The following is an 18,041-nucleotide window of genomic DNA, read 5'->3' on the forward strand; positions in this document are numbered from 1 at the left end:
CCCCCACGGACCCGTCCCATCTCGCTCCGGGTCCCGCCCCGTTCTGGGCCCGAGCCCCGCCCCCGTCCCGAGACCGGGCCCCGCCCTCCCACGGACCCGCCCCGTTCTGGCCCCGCCCCCGCCCCGCCTCTCCTCGGCCCCGCCGACGCCCGGTTCCCGCAGAGCCCTCGGCGGACCTCCTGGTGAATCTGAGCCGCTGCCGGCGCCTCATCGTGGTGCTGTCGGACGCCTTCCTGGGCCGGGCCTGGTGCAGCCACAGCTTCCGGTGGGTCCCGCGAGGGGTTGGGTGGGCCGCCTGGCGCGTCCGCCCTAACGGTCCCGCCCCCGCAGGGAGGGCCTGTGCCGGCTGCTGGAGCTCACGCGCAGACCCATCTTCATCACCTTCGAGGGGCAGAGGCGCGACCCCGTGCACCCCGCGCTCCGCCTGCTGCGCCAGCACCGCCACCTGGTGACCCTGCTGCTCTGGAGGCCCGGCTCCGTGGTGCGGAGAGGGGAGGGGCCCGGAAATAGGGCTGGGTGGTACCGGGCTGCAGAGAGGGTCTCTTCCGTGGGCGTCTGTATGGTACGGGGTTTGTGCATGGGACCCCGTGGGTGAGGGCTCTGTGGCCTGCTGCCCAGAAGAGGGGATTCCTTTGAGATCCCTGGAGCCAGGTGAATGCACCTTTCCAGGTGTGCTCTTTGGAGCCAAGGTGACTAGGCTGACGGCCCCGTACTGGCCCCCAGGCGCCTTCTTCAGATTTTTGGAAAGAGCTGCAGCTGGCCCTGCCACGGAAGGTGCAGTACCGAGCAATGGAGGGCGACCCCCAGACCCGGCTGCAGGATGACAAAGACCCCATGCTTGTTGTACAAGGCCACGTCCGGGAGGGTAGGACCCTGAACCTGGANGATGACAAAGACCCCATGCTTGTTGTACAAGGCCACGTCCGGGAGGGTAGGACCCTGAACCTGGAGCTGGACCCTGACCCCGAGGGGGACCTGGGTATGCTCACCTGGCCCCACCCCTGACCCTGAGAACCTTGGCTTGGGCTGGAGCAGTGGGTGGGTGGGGGGTGTCCACAGGGCTGAGGAGCCCAGAAAGGGGTCCAGGTGGACAGGACTCCTCCCTGCAGGCCATAGGTTGCCTTGACTCCCCAGTACACCCTCATTGCCTCTTTCCTGGGGGCACTTGGGCCCAAGGCCTGCCTGGGAACCTCCAGGACCTCAGATGCCACCATGCAGGAGGGTGAGCAGGGAGTGACCCCCGGCAGAAGTCAGCCTGTGGGCAGCCCAGCTTTAAGCCTGGTGGTACCCTCTTCCCAGGTGTCCGAGGGCCAATCTTTGGGGAGCCATTAGCTGCACCACATGCAAGCGGGGTGTCACTTGGAGAGGGCCGGGGCAGCGAGGGGGATGTCTCAGACCTCGGCTCCCGCAACTACAGCGCCCGCACGGAGTTCTACTGCCTGGTGTCCGAGGATGACGTGTAGCCCCCCCCCAGAACAGCAGGATCTCCAAGGATAGCCGGGTGCAGGGTGGGGTGGGGTCTTTCTCCTCTTAGCAGGACTACCAGCCCTGAGACCCTCAGAGAAGGGGAGTTGCTCCAATGTGCCTCCTTGCGCCAGAAAATAAAGTCCTTTTAGATCCTGCCTGGGCCTCAGCCTCTCAACCTCCTCACTTCTGTCTTGGCCTGTCCATGGCCCTCAGCCCACCCCTTTCTCATTGCCACATCCACTCGGTCACAAATCTGGCTGTCCCTGCCATCCTGACCTGCATTCTCCATCCTGAGCCAGCTCAGAGACATCTCCTGTAGTAGCCTCTTTAGGTCTGTCTACTTGGGGACATGACTGTCCCCAGCCCTATTCTGATCCAGCCAGGTCCTGCGGGAGGGGCAGGCCCCTTAGTCCTCCTGGTCTGAGATTTAAGGAAGAAGTCTTGTTGTAAAAAATATGAGTGGGCCTGGTTTGGTGACATGGGATTTCAGGACTCAGTCGGACAGTGTGAGTCCATGGTCAGGACACCCCAGGCCCAGCGAGGAAGGGCAGAGAGAGGTGTTGGGTGCGTTTGCTGCATGAGGACAGTCCAGCAGGGCAGCACCGAAGCCAGGAGAGCTCGCAGCTCTCCCAGGAGTGGTCATTTCTCTGTGCACAAGGCCCCCAGCTCTGCTGTGTCTGGGCCTCAGCTGGCATCAAGGCTGACTCTGCCGTCTGCCCTGTTCCCTCCACTCTCGCCAGCTCTCCCCGAGGGATACCCTCTCTTTCTTGTTCTGGGCCTCCTGACCTGGAGAAGCCTCTGGGTGTGCTCAGGGCGTGAGTATCCTCAGGGGCAGGCATGGTTGTGCTCAGGGACTCTGCTGAGTCCCTGGGTTGGACCCCCAGGTTGGGGGAGCCGATGAAAATTGCAGGGCTGTGTTCATGGCCACCTTTATTCCAAGCACTGGCAGTTGCCCCCTCTGCCCATGTGACCTGGTCACCATCCCACACCCCAGAGAGCCTCAAGCCCTGCCCTACCCCTGCCCTATAGAAGCCAAGTCCCTGCAACCAGCCCCCCCCCCGTCCCCTCCCTGGTGCCCTAGGCCCTTCAGAGTTGCACACGGGCTCCAGCGAGAGGCCCCAGGCCATCAGCCTTCTCCCGCCGGGCTGGCCAGTGAGCAGCGCAGAGCTGAGCCTGTCCCTTGGAGGCCGGGCCACGTTGCATCTTCCTCCTCCAGGAAGGCCTCACCTATGGGCCCAGGAAGTCCTCCTTTCGATAGCCCTTCTGCAGTGGAGAGGGGGCCTAGAGTTAGGGTGCCTGCCTTCTGGGCCCTGCTCTCCCCAGGTCACACCCTTCCTGGTCTGGGCCTGGGTCTCTGGTCTCCTCTCTTGTGTTTCCCACTTCCTGAGTCCCCTGCTCCACAGGAGTTCCTGGGTCCGTCCCCCCCCCCACTACCCCCCCGACACCACCCCGACGTCCTGCACCCAGGAGAGCACCGGTGGCCCTGCCTGCCCTGGATCGCCAGGACATACCGCCCGGAAGTCTCGGTGAAGCTTGTTGTACTGCCACAGGTTGGCCAAGAGGCTGGAGGCCGCTCGGGAGGACTTCTCACTGTCGGGGCTGGCAGGGAGCAGCAGTCAGCAGAGTGACAGGCTGGGCCATCGGGAGGGGTGTTAGGGGGAGGGACTCACCTGTCCCGCTTCTTCTTGATGAAGACCAGCTTTCGGAGCCCGTCAAAGTAGAGCAAGTCTCGGGCGGCGATGGGACTGGCCACCACCAGGTTGTTGAGCACAGCTATGATGTTGACCAGCACGTCGGCCGGGGGACACTTCTCACCCACGCTTCCAGGAAGCTTCTCAATCAAGTGACTCACCACCTTGGTGGCTGCCGGGAGGCCAGGAGGTCAGGGGAGCGGGCAGCTTGCCTCCACCTCCACTCCCAGCCACCGTAGCACTTGTGGTTCCCCCACCTCCCGTCTATTCACCCAGCTCTAGCTTGCCAGCGGCCGGCCCAAATGGACAGCAGAAAAGAAGACCCAGTTGTGAGCCCAGCTAGGCAGGGTGAGGGCAGAACCCAGGCTTCAGGGTAGCCTGACTCACACATCTCATCCTTGTTTCTGGCATTCCGAGACAGGTTTCGGATGAGGCCAGTGAGCGAGCGCAGCTGGTGGTGGTCAGCGGTCCGAACCCGGTCCAGCAGCGGGTTCAGGATACGCTCCTGCTCCAGAGCCAGGCGGCTCAGCACGCCCGCCCACTGCAGGTGGGAGAGGAGCTGGTGAGCGCAGGTGAAGCCCCAGCCCCGTGGCCTGCACTCCCCGCTGGCTCTTCTCTCTGTCTCTCTCTCTCCATCTCTCTAGCTCCCCAGCCAATCTGGGGAATTCTGAGGCAGGAGTGGCCCCTCACGGTCTCACCTGTACAGTGCACTGTCTCCTAAGAGGTCTTCCTGCTTCCGCCTTCACACCCCAGCCAGGAGCCTCGCCAAGTGTGACCTGGGTTGGCCCCTCCTCGGCTCAAACCTCTCCTTAAAGCCAGGAACTTAAATCCCCAGGGGCCTCTGGGGCCTGTCTGGTCCGGGTGCTGGCCTCACGTCCTCGCTACCCCTCAGGTGTCCCTCCCTCTGATGTTTTGGCTCACCCACGTATTTGCGTTCGTCCCACCACCCCGCCCCAGCAGGATAAACTCCTAGGGACCTCCTGTGCCCTCCCCGTTCCCCCCTCCTGTCCCCAGTGCAAGGCCAGGCACGGGTCCTCACCCTGCGGTCGCCCGCGGTGACGTTCTGCAGTGCCCCAGCGGCTGCCTCAGTCGTGTGCGGGTTGAGCTCACAGCGCTGCAACAGCCGATTGTACAGCCCCACGATCTGGGGGCTCCACAGCCACTCGAGACCCTTGGGGTCCTTAGAGACTTCGGCAAAGGTGAGTGCGTCGGCCGTGAGGGGCAGCTGGGTAGGAGGCAGGGAGGGTCAGCTGGGCTCAGGCTGGGGCCCCTGCTCCCAGCTGCCCAGGCCTGTGCCCACCTCTCGAAGCCGCCGGCTCTGAGGCGTGAAGCAGCCCACCACCTCGCCGGGTGGCGCCCCAGCCATGTCCCTGCGGCCCCTGCCCTCGAGCCGCTGTAGGGCTGATGGCGGCATCTCGTCATACAGGCGGTAGGACAGGTTCCTCAGCACGCACACGGCATTCTCCACGCTCTGCAGAGGGCAGACCGTGGTCAGAGTGGGAGGACCCACTCTAGGGCCCCGAGGCAATGGCCGCCCCTCACCTTGTCCTCGCACTTGCCCACGTCCAGGGCATGGTTGATATAGGTGACCAGGGCATCCACCAGCCCATGGCACTCACGCATCTTCTGGCGAGTGGCCTGGGAGGCTGAGCTGAGGTTCCTACAGGCGGAGGCAGATCAGAGATCCCTAGTGGGAACCAAACCCAAGGGCTGGGCTGAGCCCCAGCCCCCTCCTTCCCCTGAGCTGGGCCCTGCCCCTTAGCGTCTGCTGGCCCTGGTTCCGCTGCATGCCCATCCCCCATTGACCCCTCCAAGTGTCCAGAGCGGGGGTTATGGGTGTCAGATGAAGTCCGTGATTTAATGACATCTGTGCCTGTGGCCCCCAGGGCCTGTGACATCTGACGTGTCACCACACCAGTTTCCTGTCCCACTTCTGCGTCAGCACCTGGGCCTTGCTTGGCCAGCCCCCCTGGCCGNTGAAGTCCGTGATTTAATGACATCTGTGCCTGTGGCCCCCAGGGCCTGTGACATCTGACGTGTCACCACACCCAGTTTCCTGTCCCACTTCTGCGTCAGCACCTGGGCCTTGCTTGGCCAGCCCCCCTGGCCGGCTCCGCCTTGCCACTCAGACCTGAGTCAAAGGCCCTTTCTCCAGGCCTCCCCTGCCCCCTTCCAGGCACCCGGCTCTCTCCCCATGGCCACCCTCTTGGCCTCTCCCAGCTGACTGCCCCCTACCGGCGCACCTGAGGAACCCCGTGGCATTATAGAAGATTTCAGCCTCGGAGGCGTTCTGCTGGATGAGGGGTGGTCCCCCGGCGCCTGAGAGGGGGCTCAGCACCAGGTCCGTGAGCTGCTCCAGTGTGTCTCGGGCCAGGCGGTCCTTCAGGTGGTCGCTGGAGGACAGGTTCCATAGGATCCCTGGGGCGGGTGGGGCCGCGGCTGTGGTCAGCGACAGCCTGCTGGTCCCCTCCGGCCCCTCCAGGTGGCATCTGGAGCCTCCCCCAAGAGCCTCCCTAGAGAGCCTGCGTGTGAGCTGCATGTCACGGGGCGTGACGCAGCACGGAGGACAACGCTTGGGGACCAGGGGTCTGGAGGCCAGCTGCAGAGATGTGCCACCAGAAGAGCCGTGGAAGCCGAGGGAGTGGTGGGGACAGGGGCAGAGGGCGGAGAGGTGCTGGCGCAGCTCTGTGGGCGAGCGCAGGCCCACCTGTGACGTTCTTGCGCAGCTCATCGTCTTGCTCACGCAGCGTCCGCAGCAGCTCGAAGATGCCGTTCTCCTCCACCAGGGCCAGCTTGTTGTCCGCGTTGTCGTAGATGAGGTTGCGCGTGGCGCCCGTGGCGTGGCGCTGCACCTCCTGGTTGGCATGGTTGAAGAGCTTCACCAGCCTGGGCACGGCCTGGAGGCTGCGGGCCTGCGCACGGGCATGTGGGCGTTAGCACACGTGTGCGCACGGCATAGGTGTGCATAGATGTGTGCGAGTAGATGACAGGAGACGTGCAGGGGTGGACACACGTGTGCAGGCCTGTGCGCACGTGTACCAGCGTGTACGGCTGTACGGGGAGGTGTGCGGACGTGTGCAGGTGTATTTGTCCGTATGCAAATCACTTGCTCCTCCCCCTTCTCTGCTGGGGAGGCTCTGGGCCAGGTGGGGTCTGTCCAGTCAGTGTGGGGGTCAGCGAGAGGTGGTCGGGGACTGGGGATCAGTGAGCGGTGGGGGGTCAATGCGGGTGGTCAGCAGGGGTATTCGGGGACCAGTGGGCCACCAGTACAGCAGCGGGGGCAGTCGGTCGGTCACCTGCTTCTTGGCTGCTGGATCACTGTAGCACTTGTGCTGGATGTAGGCTGCTCCCAGCACCTGCAGGTTGGGGTCTGAGGCCATGAGGTACTTGACTGCCGAGGGCAGGTCAATGTCATCAAATCTGTCAAGACAGGGGTCAGGGGTCAGTCTGACCCCGGGGTCGGGCCAGCGCCATGGCGGAAGTCCCCTCCCCAGGCCGGGCCCAGCTCACCCGCTGCTGAGCCTCTGCAGGGTGCGGTGGCCACCGTAGCTGTCCAGCCCACGCACGTCCGGCAGGTGGCTGGCGTCAGCCAGGCTCAGGCTGAGGCTGCGCACAGACGGCGCTCGGGCCACAGGCTCCAGGACACCCCCTGGCGCCACCCCGGCCCCGACACGGCTGCGGTGGCTGCTCTGGAATCGCTGCAGGGTCCGCATGGCCGGTGCGCGGATGGTCCGGCTGGGCGGCCCCTCGGTAGCCTCTGGCCAGTCCGGGCCCCCTGCCCGGCTGGAGCTGGCCTGGCGCTCATAGGAGAAGGCCCTGTAGGCGGAGGCAGCCGGGGGCTCCAGCTGCTCGGACACTACGCTGTAGCGGTCATCTAGACCTCCAGCCCCTAGCCTCAGCGAGCGCAGGGACAAGGTGTCATAGTCCACCCGGCTCCCCACCCCACCACGCTCATGGAAGGATATGGGCCGGGTGGGCATGGGTGCAGCGGGCTGGGCTCCCCCGTACCCTGCAACCCCAAAGGTGCTGCCCCCGTTGTGGGCAGAGCTCAGTCTCCGACTGGAGCTCAGGTCCACAGCTGAGCGAGATGACCAGGAGGCAGGGCTGTAGGCGGGCTTGGCAATGGGCCGGAAGGTCTGTAGGGCAGGGAGGAGAGCAGTGAGGGGGTGTCGGGGGTCCACCGGTCCCTCTCCCTGACCCTGAGCTTCCAGCTTCCCCCCAGCCTCCCCCATGAGACTCTCCAGGGGATGGAGAGAGTGTCACTCACAGACGTGTTGTCCCCACCGAGGCCCTGGGAGCGGGAACTGAAGCCAGCCTGCAGGGTGTGGTACTGACCGCGGGAGCCTGCCAACAGGGACAGTGGTAGCCTTGGCTGGGTCAGATGGCTCGTGGGTCTCCTCCAACATCAGCCCTGGTTGGATCTCTCCCACAGCCCCCTGCCCCTCTAGCTGTGCTGGGAGACAGGCACGCTCACCCCCCGACCTCCTGGTCACCTGGGAAATGTGCCAGGGACTCCCATCAGCTTTCCAATCCCTGCGAGGGTACATGCCTGGCCCCCTCCTCCAGGAAGCAACACTGACCTCCTGTGAGCCAGTCTTATGCTGTGGTCACACAGGAGTGATGCCGCCCTTGCCAAGAACACACAGTCCCCTGTGCCATCTGGAAGAGCCACACCCGCCCATCCAGCCACACAGAAACAGGGTGCTGACGCCAGCCTGACTCTGTGGTGAGTGGACAGACAGGTGGGTGGCTGGAGGGTGGAGAGAGAGGGGAGGAGGAGGGAGGGCTGGTGGGACCGTTGGAGGGTTGGGAGGGTGGATATGAGGATGGACAGATGGATGGTTGCTTGGATAGACAACAGCTGAGTTTAAGTCAGACAGAGACAGAGCAGCGGAATGGATGGGTAGGTGGGCTCCGTGGGCTCTGGATGGGGGCAGGGGGAGATCAGCCTCTGCTAGGGTCCCTGTGGGGGTCACCTTCTAGAGGAGAAAAGTCACATGTCCCCAGAGAGCCTCGGCAGGTGACCAGCTGAAGGGACTCATGGTGAGGGAGAAGGGAGGGGGCCTCAGCCTCTCCCCCAGCCCCTGTGAGCTGGACAGTCTGGGGGCTCCCCTCCCAGCACACTCCCCAGACCCGCCCTGGTTAATGAGGCTTCTAGGCAGGGGCTATTAACCCTTTGACGCTCAGCCTGGGGGGACACACCTCCAGCCTGGGGACCTTACTCCCACCCCCAAATTATACTCCTTCCCCTAATTGGCAGGGTAGCCGGGGTGGTAATTAACCCCTCCCTGCTCCCTCCTCCACCCCATGACCCCTGGGCACCTAACTACTTAGCCACCACCAAGGCTGAGGCCCAGGCAGGGAGGACTCAGGAACCCAGGCTGCTCTGGCTGACCCTCTTCCCCCCAAGTGGCCAGCATCTGGAGACCTGTCTGGGGAAAGGGCCCTCTAAAGTTTGTGCGAACCACTGTGAGAACTGGTGTCTGGGCTCCTGACATCCTGGGAAGTCCGTCTTTCTATCTAACCTTGATCCCTGCTGTTGCAGTCTGGCAAGAGAGGAAATGGCATTTCCAGAACAAATGCCCTGAACTCACTGTGTGTGAGACCCTTTAACACGTGTGCACGCACAGGCACATGCACATTCACATGCAGTCACAGGCATATTCACACGCGCACACAGTCACACGCACATCCACACCCGCACACAGAGGCACACACGCATCCACACCAGCACACGCACATTTGCACATACATTTGCAGGCACACACACACATGCTGGGGTCTGCCTGGCACTGAGGGGCACTCCGCCGCTTGCCGTTCTCATGAAGAATAACTGGGTCAGGCCTCCGGTGCCCTCCCCTGCAATTCCACAGGGAGACCCTGGTCCAGACAGGCAGTTGGCTCTGGTCCAGGTTTCCCAGACCCGCCCCCTCACGTTTCTGTCTGCTCATTCCCTCGGGGCCCGGGGGGTTGGCGGGGAGGGACGATGGAGTCTGGGTGTCTGTGTCTCAGTGTGTTTGTGTCCCTGTGGGACTGACGTGTGTGTCTGTGCATCTGAGACCGTGTGTGAGCCTGTGTTACGTGGGACCGGACGTGGGCATGTTCCGGGTTTGCTGACAGGGACGGGCCCTGCCTGGCCTGCCATGTGCCGATCCTGCCATGTGCCAATGGCGCTCTGGGCTGAGGGGGCAGGTGGGGCCCAGCCAGGCTGGACCACGAGGATCCCGGGGTCCCTGCTGGGTGGTGGGAGTCCGCACCCATGGCTTCTCCCACACCTTGTGGGGCGGGGCGGGTGACTCAGTGCAAGGCCTCGGTGAGTCAGGGCGCTGAACCCCAGCACCAGCCCTACCGCGGCCTCTGGCCCTCGTACCACCACACCCACCGAGGCCACCTCTACCCAGGGGCCCCGTTCCCACTGCCCGGCACCCACCCCGCGGGCATCCGCTTACCTCTGGCTGCCTCGGTGGCCCCCTCAGGCTCAGCTGCCCCATTGTGCCGAGCCTGCTGGCCTAGCTGCAGGAGGCGGGCGCGGACCTGCTCCTGGACGCGGGCTGCTCGCAGCCGCTCAGCGTCCGGCCCCTCTGCACCCCGGCGGTCCAGCTGCAGGTCGGAGGGCAGCGCCAGGGAGCACACGCCGGCCTCGGGCTGCAGGGCCGACAGCAGGAATTTACCGTCCTGCATGGCGGCAGATGCGCCGGGCTGGGTTCGCGCCTGGCCTGGGCCGCTGGGGCCTCCTCCCGCCTGAACTGTCTTCACCGTCCTGTCCCTGAGGTCCCCGCCCCACTGGCCTCGCCCAGAGCAGGCCTGGAGACAGACGCGGCCCAGCCCTGAGCTTGGCTGGGGGCGGGGACACCTGGGCCAGGTAAGAGGGAGGGGCCACCACCGGCTTAAGGTGGAATTTGGGCGGAAGAACAGGCCGACATCCTGGCCTGGCCTCCCTCTTCCTTCCACACCTCCCAGGACAGAGCAGCAGGCATCTGGACCCATCTTTGCTCCCAGCTTTTGTTCCCAAGCCACAGTGGGCCCTACTGTCCTGAGTGTCAGGGAAGGGCCGGAGTAGGCCACTGGGGAGCCTATGGCCAGCCACCTCCAGGAGTTTTCTCTCCATGAGTGACTGGGGGCTGCAGGTAGCCCCTCGAAGAAGGCAGCCAACCCTGAGCTAGTCGGGGGTCAGCGCTACGAGTGAGGCTTGGGGATAAAGGGCTTGGGTGGAGTTTTAGGGTAGAAAAGGGCCCTGTGGACCTTGATCTTGGTGCCCAAGAGATCCCAGAAGCAAATGGGTAGACTGCCCCCCCACCCCGAGGCTCATGACCCTTCCGATCTCTGTCCTGTAAACCGTACAAGTTGCCCCCCTTCCCCCAACTTCTGCAGAGACCTCCAAAGGGTTGGGTTGGCCCCCTCTGGTACCCCTCCTGGGCTCCTGCCCTGCAGGCCATGGGGTGGAAGGCCATTCCCTACCCGTGAGTCAGGGCTCAGCTCAACAGAGCAGGGTAGGCAGGACTGCTGCAGGGCATTGACTCAGAGGGGCTTCCTGCCTAGGCTGGGGGTGCAGGAGCTGGGGTGTGTGTTGGGGGAGGAAGAAACCAGCAGTCTGACAGAACAGTGATGAGGAGGGGTCAGCAGCAGGGGTGGGGAGCAGGGCCCAGGCTTAGCAGGGCTTGCCCCCAGAAGGTTTCCCTGGGGTGCTCCCATCCAGCTGGACCAGCATGCTGCAAGGCCTCCTGGGTAGGCCTCGTTTGAATCCAGGATAGGCCCCTGGTGGACTGAGTAGGGGCAAAGGGTGAGCTGCCCAGGGCTGAAGGGGTGGGGGCTGAGTGGCCTCGGGTCCTTCCTGGGCACCCCTCTTGAGAAGCCACTGTAGGGCCCACTCTAACAGCCTCCTCTCTCCCACGGGAGGCCCTTACCCTGCTCCCCTGAAGACATTGGCCTTAATCTGTAATCAGTCTTTTCAGCGGATGTGGTCCCAGGTGGGTATGGTGGTTGGGGGCCTGGGGGTGAGGAGGGGGGTCTGGGCCAGAAGGCAGGCCTAGGAGTGAGGTCAGTGCTGGAGAGGAAGGGGTGGGGTTGGGGGTAGCTTCAAAGGGGGAGCAGAGGGTCCCCAAAAAGTTCAAGGTGAAGCCTGGGGTGGGGCTGCTGGGCCAGGGTGGGTGCTCAGGTGGGAGACCTACCGTGCTGGTGGTCTGGATACCGCCACCCCCATGGCTCATCCCGGGGGCCGCTGGTGCAGGCCAAGGGGTCCCGGGCTCCATCCCAGGCCCGCACGTCCGTCCGGGGCAGCCTCTCACTGCATTTTGGGACTGTGGGGGCACCGGGAGGGCGGGGTGGGAACGCCCGCACGCCCAGCTCATCAGACCGGTTGCTTCCCTTGGAGACGTGTTTTGTGTGGAAAAATCCTGGGAGACAAGTTGGTGCGGCACTGAGTGCACCTGGAGGCACACTCCTGGCACGGGCCTAGGGCCCGCCCTCCATTCGGGGTCTACCTGGGCCCACCTGGGGCCTGCGGAGGCCTGGCCTGGCAGCCTGCCTAGGGAAGCCAGACTCAAGGCTGCAGGTGGGGGTTCAAAGGGCTTGTGGGGTGGCCCCAAGGGGTAGGCCAGAGCTGCAGAGGGATGGAGGGGGCTTTGGATGGGGTGGCTCGGCCAGGAGAGCTTCCAGTGCCCCAGAGCTGCGCTGAGCCTCCCTGAGGACATGTGGACCCCTCCCCCACGATAACCTCTCACCTCTTTGGCTCAGTGTTCCTGGAAAGCCTGGGATCTTGGGTGTACTTTCTCTAACCACTGCAGGGCCAGGGGGACTAGTCATGGCCCGGACCTGTTACCACCACTCTCAACCCCAGGCCAGGAGCCACATCTGACCCCTGCAACCAGCCTTCTGTCCTTCCCAGAGTTCCCTTTTCCCTGTAGCCAGTGCTTGGGGAGGGGACACAGGAGGATTCAAGTTTAGGCTTGATGGTGGGCTTCCTGGAGGAGGTGGGTCTTTGGCAAATGGAAGGTACACCCAAGGAACTTAGAAAACAGATGGAAGGGCCATCCGTGTGGCAGGGCCTGGGAACCTGTGTTTAACCCCCCGGGGGTGCTGCTGCTCCATCCATTTTGAGAACCTGGGACTTGAGGACTCCGAGGGTGAATAAGTGAGTCTCTTTCTCAGGAGGTGGGCAGCTCCTGGGGGAGGCTGGACTCTGCCCTGGGGTGTCTGAAGTGAAGTGACAGCTTGAGGGGGATGAGTTAGCATTTCTACTCCTCCATCTGACTGGGCATAGAGGATGTGCTGAGTGGGCAACTGGAGGTGGGGACCCCCAGGTGGCTATTAGAAAACTCTCTGAAGGAGGAACTAGGGACAAAGACCAGGGGGTGGCGGATGGGGAGGCCTCCAGGGCGGAGGGCCAGAGTTGGGGGGGGAGGGGGTGGAAGGAGGGTCCCCTAGTGCTGGCTTCAGTGACCTGGAGCTGGGGGAGGGGCACAGAGGGGAGTCGGGTGTGTGTGTGTGGGGGTTATTATGGAGCAGAAGATGGGGAAAAAGCTTGGAGATATTACAGCAAAATAATATTGAAAACAAAATTCGGGAACGCGCTGGCACAGAGAGGCACAGAGAGGTTAAGCAGTTGGCCTGGGGCTACACAGCCTGCAAGGGTGGGGGTAGATCAGCGAAGAAGCCCTCTTGTGAATCGACGGACCAGATGTGGGGCGCAGCTCGCTGGCTGGAGGGCCCAGAGGCGCGGGTCTTGCTTCCTCTCCCCCACCGCCCCGTGCGCGTCGCGTCCCTGGAGCTTCCCGTCAGAGAACCTGCGCCCACGCTCTCAAACCTTCCAACCTTCCGCGGTCTGGACTCCCGCCAAATGCAGCTCAGGGCCCGCATCCTCCACGGAGCCGACCTGGATTGGCGCGGTGGGCGCCACCTCCCCGGCCCTGTGGGTAGCGTGACCCTCGCGCCAAATCCCCGAGGATCCTGGGACACTTGGGACCTGGCATCCCCTGTGCCCCCAGCTCTTGCCTTGTGCCTTTGGTGTGGAAAGTAGCTGACGGATACAGACCCCAGGCAGCCCAGGGAACCTGGGGGGGGCACTATTCATCCCCACCCCCCCATCCACCCCCCTGCTCCCATCCCTCCCTCTGTCGGTCCATCCATCTCTTATCGGTTTGGTCAGACGTGTCCTGACCTCTTCTTCACACCAGGCACTGTTCTGGGGAAGGCGGGTGTGACCCAGACGCAGGCCCCTTTCCCACGGAGGGGTCCTGCGTGCTGACCTCACAGGCCGGAGCAGGTAACTCACACTGCCTCAGGCTCCCAGGGGTCTTTAACCTCTGACTCCCACTGACTTCGTGTGCACCTGCGTTGGCTAAGTTTCTGGCATCAGTGTTTCAAACTTTAGATTCTGGCTTGTATTTATTCCAGAAAAGTTTTCTCCTGCTGTATATCACTTATGTATTTTTCTTCTCGTCTTCTGGCTTGCCTGTGTGCCCTTATGTCTTGTCTTCTCAGCAATCACGCTTAGCTCTGTTCTTTTCTATTTCATTTTGTGCACTTTTCTCCAATTTGTCTTCTGTGTTCCTGACTGGGTTTTCAATGATGGCTATTCTTATGTTTGGAAATTCCTAAGGTGGCTTTTATTTCTCTAAAGGTTTTCTTTTTCTCTTCCATTCCTCCCCTCCTAAGTGTTGTCAGATTTTAATTTTGTTTTTATCATTGATTTTTTTAAGAAGACTGAGTTTTCAGAGTAGTTTTAGGTTCACAGCAAAATTAAAAGGAAGGTACAGAGATTTCCCTGGTCCCCCATCTCCTTGCCCCACCCCCCCCCCCTCTGCTGCCCGCCCGGGCATACACTCCAAGCTTACCAGCATCTTCCACAAGAGTGGGACATTCATTTTGATCGATGAACCCACATGGACACACCATTGTCACCCGAAGTCCATAGTCGGAATCAGGGTTCAGGTTTGGTGGCGTGGCTTGGGCAAATATGCAGTGATGTGTACGCAGCATTATAACATCCCACAGAGAAGCTTCGCTGCCTCAAAACCCTGGGCCTGTTCGTCCCTCCCCTGCCCCCACAACCCCTGGTAACCACTGGTCTTGTTATTGGTCTTGTAGTCTTGCCTTTCCAAGAACGTGACATTGCTGTCATTGGAACACACACATATGGTGTTATTGGAACCACACAGTAATAAGCGTTTAATGTTCCTCCACGTCTTTTTGTGGCTTGATAGATTTTGGTGTTTTGGTGTGTGTGTGTGTGTGTGTGTGTGTGTGTGTGTGTGTGTGTGTTTTGAATGCTGAATGATAGTCTGTTGTCTGGATATAACCACAGTTTATCCATTCACCTACCAAAGGGCGTGCTGGTTGCTTCCAATTTTTGGCAATTATGAATAAAGCTGCTCTAAACACCTGTCTGCAGGTTTTGTGTGAACAAAAGCTTTCAGCTCATTTGGGTAAATATCTAGGAGTGTGATTGCTAGATTGTATGGTACGAAGTTGTTTCGTTTTGTAAGAAACTGGCAAGTGTCCTCCAAAGTGCCTGCGTCATTCTGCATTCCCACCAGCACCGAGAGACTGTTCCTGCAGTTTTCCTCATATAGATCTTGTGTGTATTTTGTTACATTTATACCTGAGTATTTAATTTTTTTGGTGTTAATGCAAATGGTATTGTGTTTTAATTTTTAAGTTCTAATTGTTCATCGCTGATATATAGGAAAGCAAGTGACTTGTGCATTAACTTTATATCCTGCAACCTTGCTTACAGTTGCTTATCAGTTCCAGGATGGTTTGTTGTTGTTCTGCTGATTCTTTTGGGTTTTTTACATAGGTTTCCTCTGCAAACAAAGCCATTTATGCACACGTCCCTCTAATTTCCCATATGTAAACCTTTTATTTCCTTTTCTTGTCTTATTGCATTAGCGAGTGCAGTTGACCCTTGAACAGCATGTGTTTGAACAGTGCAGGGCCACTTATTTGTGGACTTTTTTTTGGATACAGTACAGACTATAAATGTATTTTCTCTTCCTTATGGTTTTCTTAATAACATTTTCTTTTTTCTAGCTTACTTTAAGAACACAGAATATAATACATATAACATACAAAATATGTGTCAACTGACTGTTTATGTTATTGGTAAGGCTTCCTTTCACCAGTGAGCTATTAGTAGTTAAGTTTTGGGGGAGTCAAAAATTATATGTGGATTTTTGACTATGCAGGGTTGTTGCCCCTAAACCTTGTGTTGCTCAAAGGTCAACTGTACTTCCAGTATGATGTTGAAAAGGAGTGGTGAAAGGCATTTATTGCTATTTAGAAAAAAAAATTTCCTCAAGTGTCACCTCTGACCTCTCTTACCCCAGCGGCATCCTTGGTACCTTTCCAGCCTTCGGGTCTTTTCTGGGATATCACCTTCTCAGACTTGCTTGTTCTGACCACTGTTTATGACTGGGCTCACTCAAACTTACTGTTTTTCTACAACCGTTGACGCCAGCTAACATACTAGACGTTTTCTTTATTGTGTCTGTTGTCTGCTCCTCCTCACCCTTCACCTGAACCTAAGTTCTATGAGGATAGGCTCTTGTCTCTTTTGTTCACCACTTTTCCCTCAGTGCCTAACGTGTAGTGGGTTCTCAATAAAGTAATTAAAATGGATTAATAAATTATGGTATACGTATAGTCCAGGTTACATGGGATTTCGCTTGAACTTTTCTCTGCTTCCTGAGGTAATTATTTTTCTGATGTGTATGCTTCACCTGCCTATTGTTTGCATTTCCTTTCTCTCCCCCTCTCTTTTGGAGAATGTATTCCTAAACCCAGCACTAGTTCTTTTTTGTTATGAAACACCTGTGAGTGGAGAAAAATCCCATGTGAACTACGTACTTGGGGAGGAGAGGGCATATTAGCTAAGGGCATCTTGCAGCTTCTGGGCAGGTATGTGACAGGCAAGCCATGTCCTCCGCCCTGTAGGCACCTGTGCTCTGTGGGCCAGTGTGACTTGTGAAGCCCACGTGTTACAGGTGACTTAGTGTCTACAAACATCTGCTGGCTACTCTGGTCAGCAGTGGCAGGGCTGAATGTCCCTTCCAGCAGGGTCATTTCTAGAATCTTCTCAGGGCCAGATGGTGGTGTCCATCTGGTTCTTCTTTCATTGGGATCCTTCCTGCTGCCCTGTGTTCATGGTGAGGTATGACCTAAGGATATGATGAGGGAACAGAAGGCAAGCTGAGGACAAAGCAGAAACTGACACCACGCAAGCCCCCCCCCCCCCCCCCCCCCCCCCGGGATGTATGTGACATTCCTCAGGCGCTCCTGGCTGCCCTGAAGGACAAAGAAACAGTTAACCTATAGAGACCACAATCCTGCAAGACTCAAGTCCTCCTCAGTTTACAAATGTCTTAGCAGTCTACAAGAACGAAGCATTTCTATCAATAACCTAACTTCCGGAAGGGAATGTAGATATAATTAAATGTCCTTATAATCTGCAGCCTCCAGGAAGTTCCCAACCATCTTAATGTCCATGCCTTGCTAGAGGGAAAAACCACCTTAACTTGACAATGGCCAGGCCTCCGGTATCTTGTGAATCTTCTTTAACATATGAAAGTACTTTCTCAACCTCCCTTTTTCCTTACCTCCCCCAACCCCATGGTGCATAATCAGCCTCCCCTCACAACCCCGGGGCAGCAGCTCTTTCTGCCCAGGGGTCCTGTCCCCATGCTTTAATAAACCACCAATTTTGCACCAAAGACACCTCAAGAATTCTTTCTTGGTCGTTGGCTCCGGACTCCACCCCACTGAGCCTCATGAGTATTCTGTGTCCTCTTTAGATACAACTTGGGCCAATCTCACGAGGATTGTTTGGGCTGCTGGGTGCACGTACTGCCTTCCCACTGAATGTGAGTAAATAAGTACAGAGAACCATGGCCCCCAAAACATCCAGGCCCTACTCCATGAAACCTGTGACTGTCACCTTATATGGCAAAAAGGACTTTGCAGATGTGATTACAAAAAGAATATTGATTGAGGGGCACCTGGGTGGCTCAGTTGGTTAAGTGGCTGCCTTTGGCTCAGGTGATAATCCCACGGTCCTGGAATCAGGCCCCGCATCAGGCTCCCTGCTCGATAGGGAGCCTGCTTCTCCCTCTCCATGCCTTGTCCTCTCTCTCTCTCTCTCAAATAAATAAAATCTTAAAAAAAAAATCGATTGAGATGGGGAGATTGTCCCGGTTAATGGAGGGGGACAGTGTAATCACAGGTGTCCTTACAAGAGGGAGGCAGGAAGTGATAATGGAAGCAGAGATGACAGACACGGGGAGGGCGGGCTATGAGAATGGCAAGCAGCCGGCTTTGAAGGTGGAGGAAGCAGCCCTCAGCCAAGGAATCCAAGCAGCCTCTAGAGGTGGGGAGAGGACAAGGCAGATTCAGTCCTAAAGCCTGCAGGAGGCCAGGCCCGCAGAAACCTCGGTTTTAGGCCTTCTGACTCCCAGAACTGTGAGATGATACAGTCTGTGGAAATGTGTTATGGCAGCCACAGAGATCTCACACCGGCAGAGCGCCAGCCTCCCTCCCAGGATTGGGACCCATCTTCTACAGCTGACACCCCCAGGGAGGAGCTGGGCCTGGACGGCATCACCCAGCCTCTGGTCAGCACTCTCCCAGCATGCCCCTGACCCTGAACTTCTCCGTACATGACAGAAGTCAGAGGAGCACCCTTCCTCCCCATTATGGTGTAAACCAGCTTGCCTTGGGTTTTCTGCTTCTGGCAACGCAGCGGAACCCTGCCCCTAACATGGTCACAGGACACTGCCCACCTGGGGTGCAAGTTCACCTTCACCTCCTGGGAAGGGGGGGTAGGACTAATATCCAAGTTCTGTTTTCAAAAGGGAGGGCTGTGAAATGGCCGAATGCTCTTTTCTCAAA

At 59.3% G+C, this 18,041-nt stretch overlaps 2 protein-coding genes across 2 annotated transcripts in view; one reads left to right on the forward strand and one right to left on the reverse strand.

The window, feature by feature from the left end:
- The window catches only part of SIGIRR (single Ig and TIR domain containing), an 8,889-nt gene extending 7,267 nt beyond the window's left edge, over nucleotides 1–1,622 (forward strand). Inside the window, exons 8-12 of the mRNA XM_034644865.1 lie at nucleotides 73–265; nucleotides 331–481; nucleotides 724–850; nucleotides 917–979; nucleotides 1,300–1,622. Of these exons, the coding sequence (XP_034500756.1) occupies nucleotides 73–265; nucleotides 331–481; nucleotides 724–850; nucleotides 917–979; nucleotides 1,300–1,463 (698 nt within the window). The 3' untranslated portion in view covers nucleotides 1,464–1,622. The remainder of the gene's footprint in view (nucleotides 1–72; nucleotides 266–330; nucleotides 482–723; nucleotides 851–916; nucleotides 980–1,299) is intronic.
- A 758-nt stretch (nucleotides 1,623–2,380) lies between these two features.
- On the reverse strand, nucleotides 2,381–11,478 carry PKP3 (plakophilin 3). The gene is made up of 14 exons (XM_002929479.4): nucleotides 11,327–11,478; nucleotides 9,608–9,803; nucleotides 7,426–7,502; nucleotides 6,669–7,294; nucleotides 6,455–6,578; nucleotides 5,866–6,070; nucleotides 5,402–5,576; nucleotides 4,701–4,818; nucleotides 4,459–4,629; nucleotides 4,198–4,383; nucleotides 3,546–3,699; nucleotides 3,138–3,330; nucleotides 2,979–3,066; nucleotides 2,381–2,730 (listed from the first exon to the last, which is right to left on the reverse strand). Exons 1-14 carry the CDS (start codon nucleotides 11,405–11,407, stop codon nucleotides 2,695–2,697), a joined length of 2,430 nt encoding a protein of 809 aa, XP_002929525.3. The 5' UTR covers nucleotides 11,408–11,478; the 3' UTR covers nucleotides 2,381–2,694.
- Between the last annotated feature and the right edge of the window lie 6,563 nt (nucleotides 11,479–18,041).

Source organism: Ailuropoda melanoleuca, chromosome 16 (genome assembly GCF_002007445.2).
Source record: "Ailuropoda melanoleuca isolate Jingjing chromosome 16, ASM200744v2, whole genome shotgun sequence".
NCBI classification, from domain to species: domain Eukaryota; kingdom Metazoa; phylum Chordata; class Mammalia; order Carnivora; family Ursidae; genus Ailuropoda; species Ailuropoda melanoleuca.

What these genes read in the sequence shown, in the direction of transcription:
- PKP3 (XM_002929479.4), bottom strand. Translation starts at nt 11,407, where the DNA reads ATGGAGCCCGGGACCCCTTGGCCTGCACCAGCGGCCCCCGGGATGAGC. An exon ending in GGCCACCGAGGCAGCCAGAG is followed by an intron (nt 7,503 to 9,607) that starts GTAAGCGGATGC and finishes CCCTGTTGGCAG; the next exon opens with GCTCCCGCGGTCAGTACCAC. An exon ending in CAGAAACAAGGATGAGATGT is followed by an intron (nt 3,331 to 3,545) that starts GTGAGTCAGGCT and finishes GCCTCCCGGCAG; the next exon opens with CCACCAAGGTGGTGAGTCAC.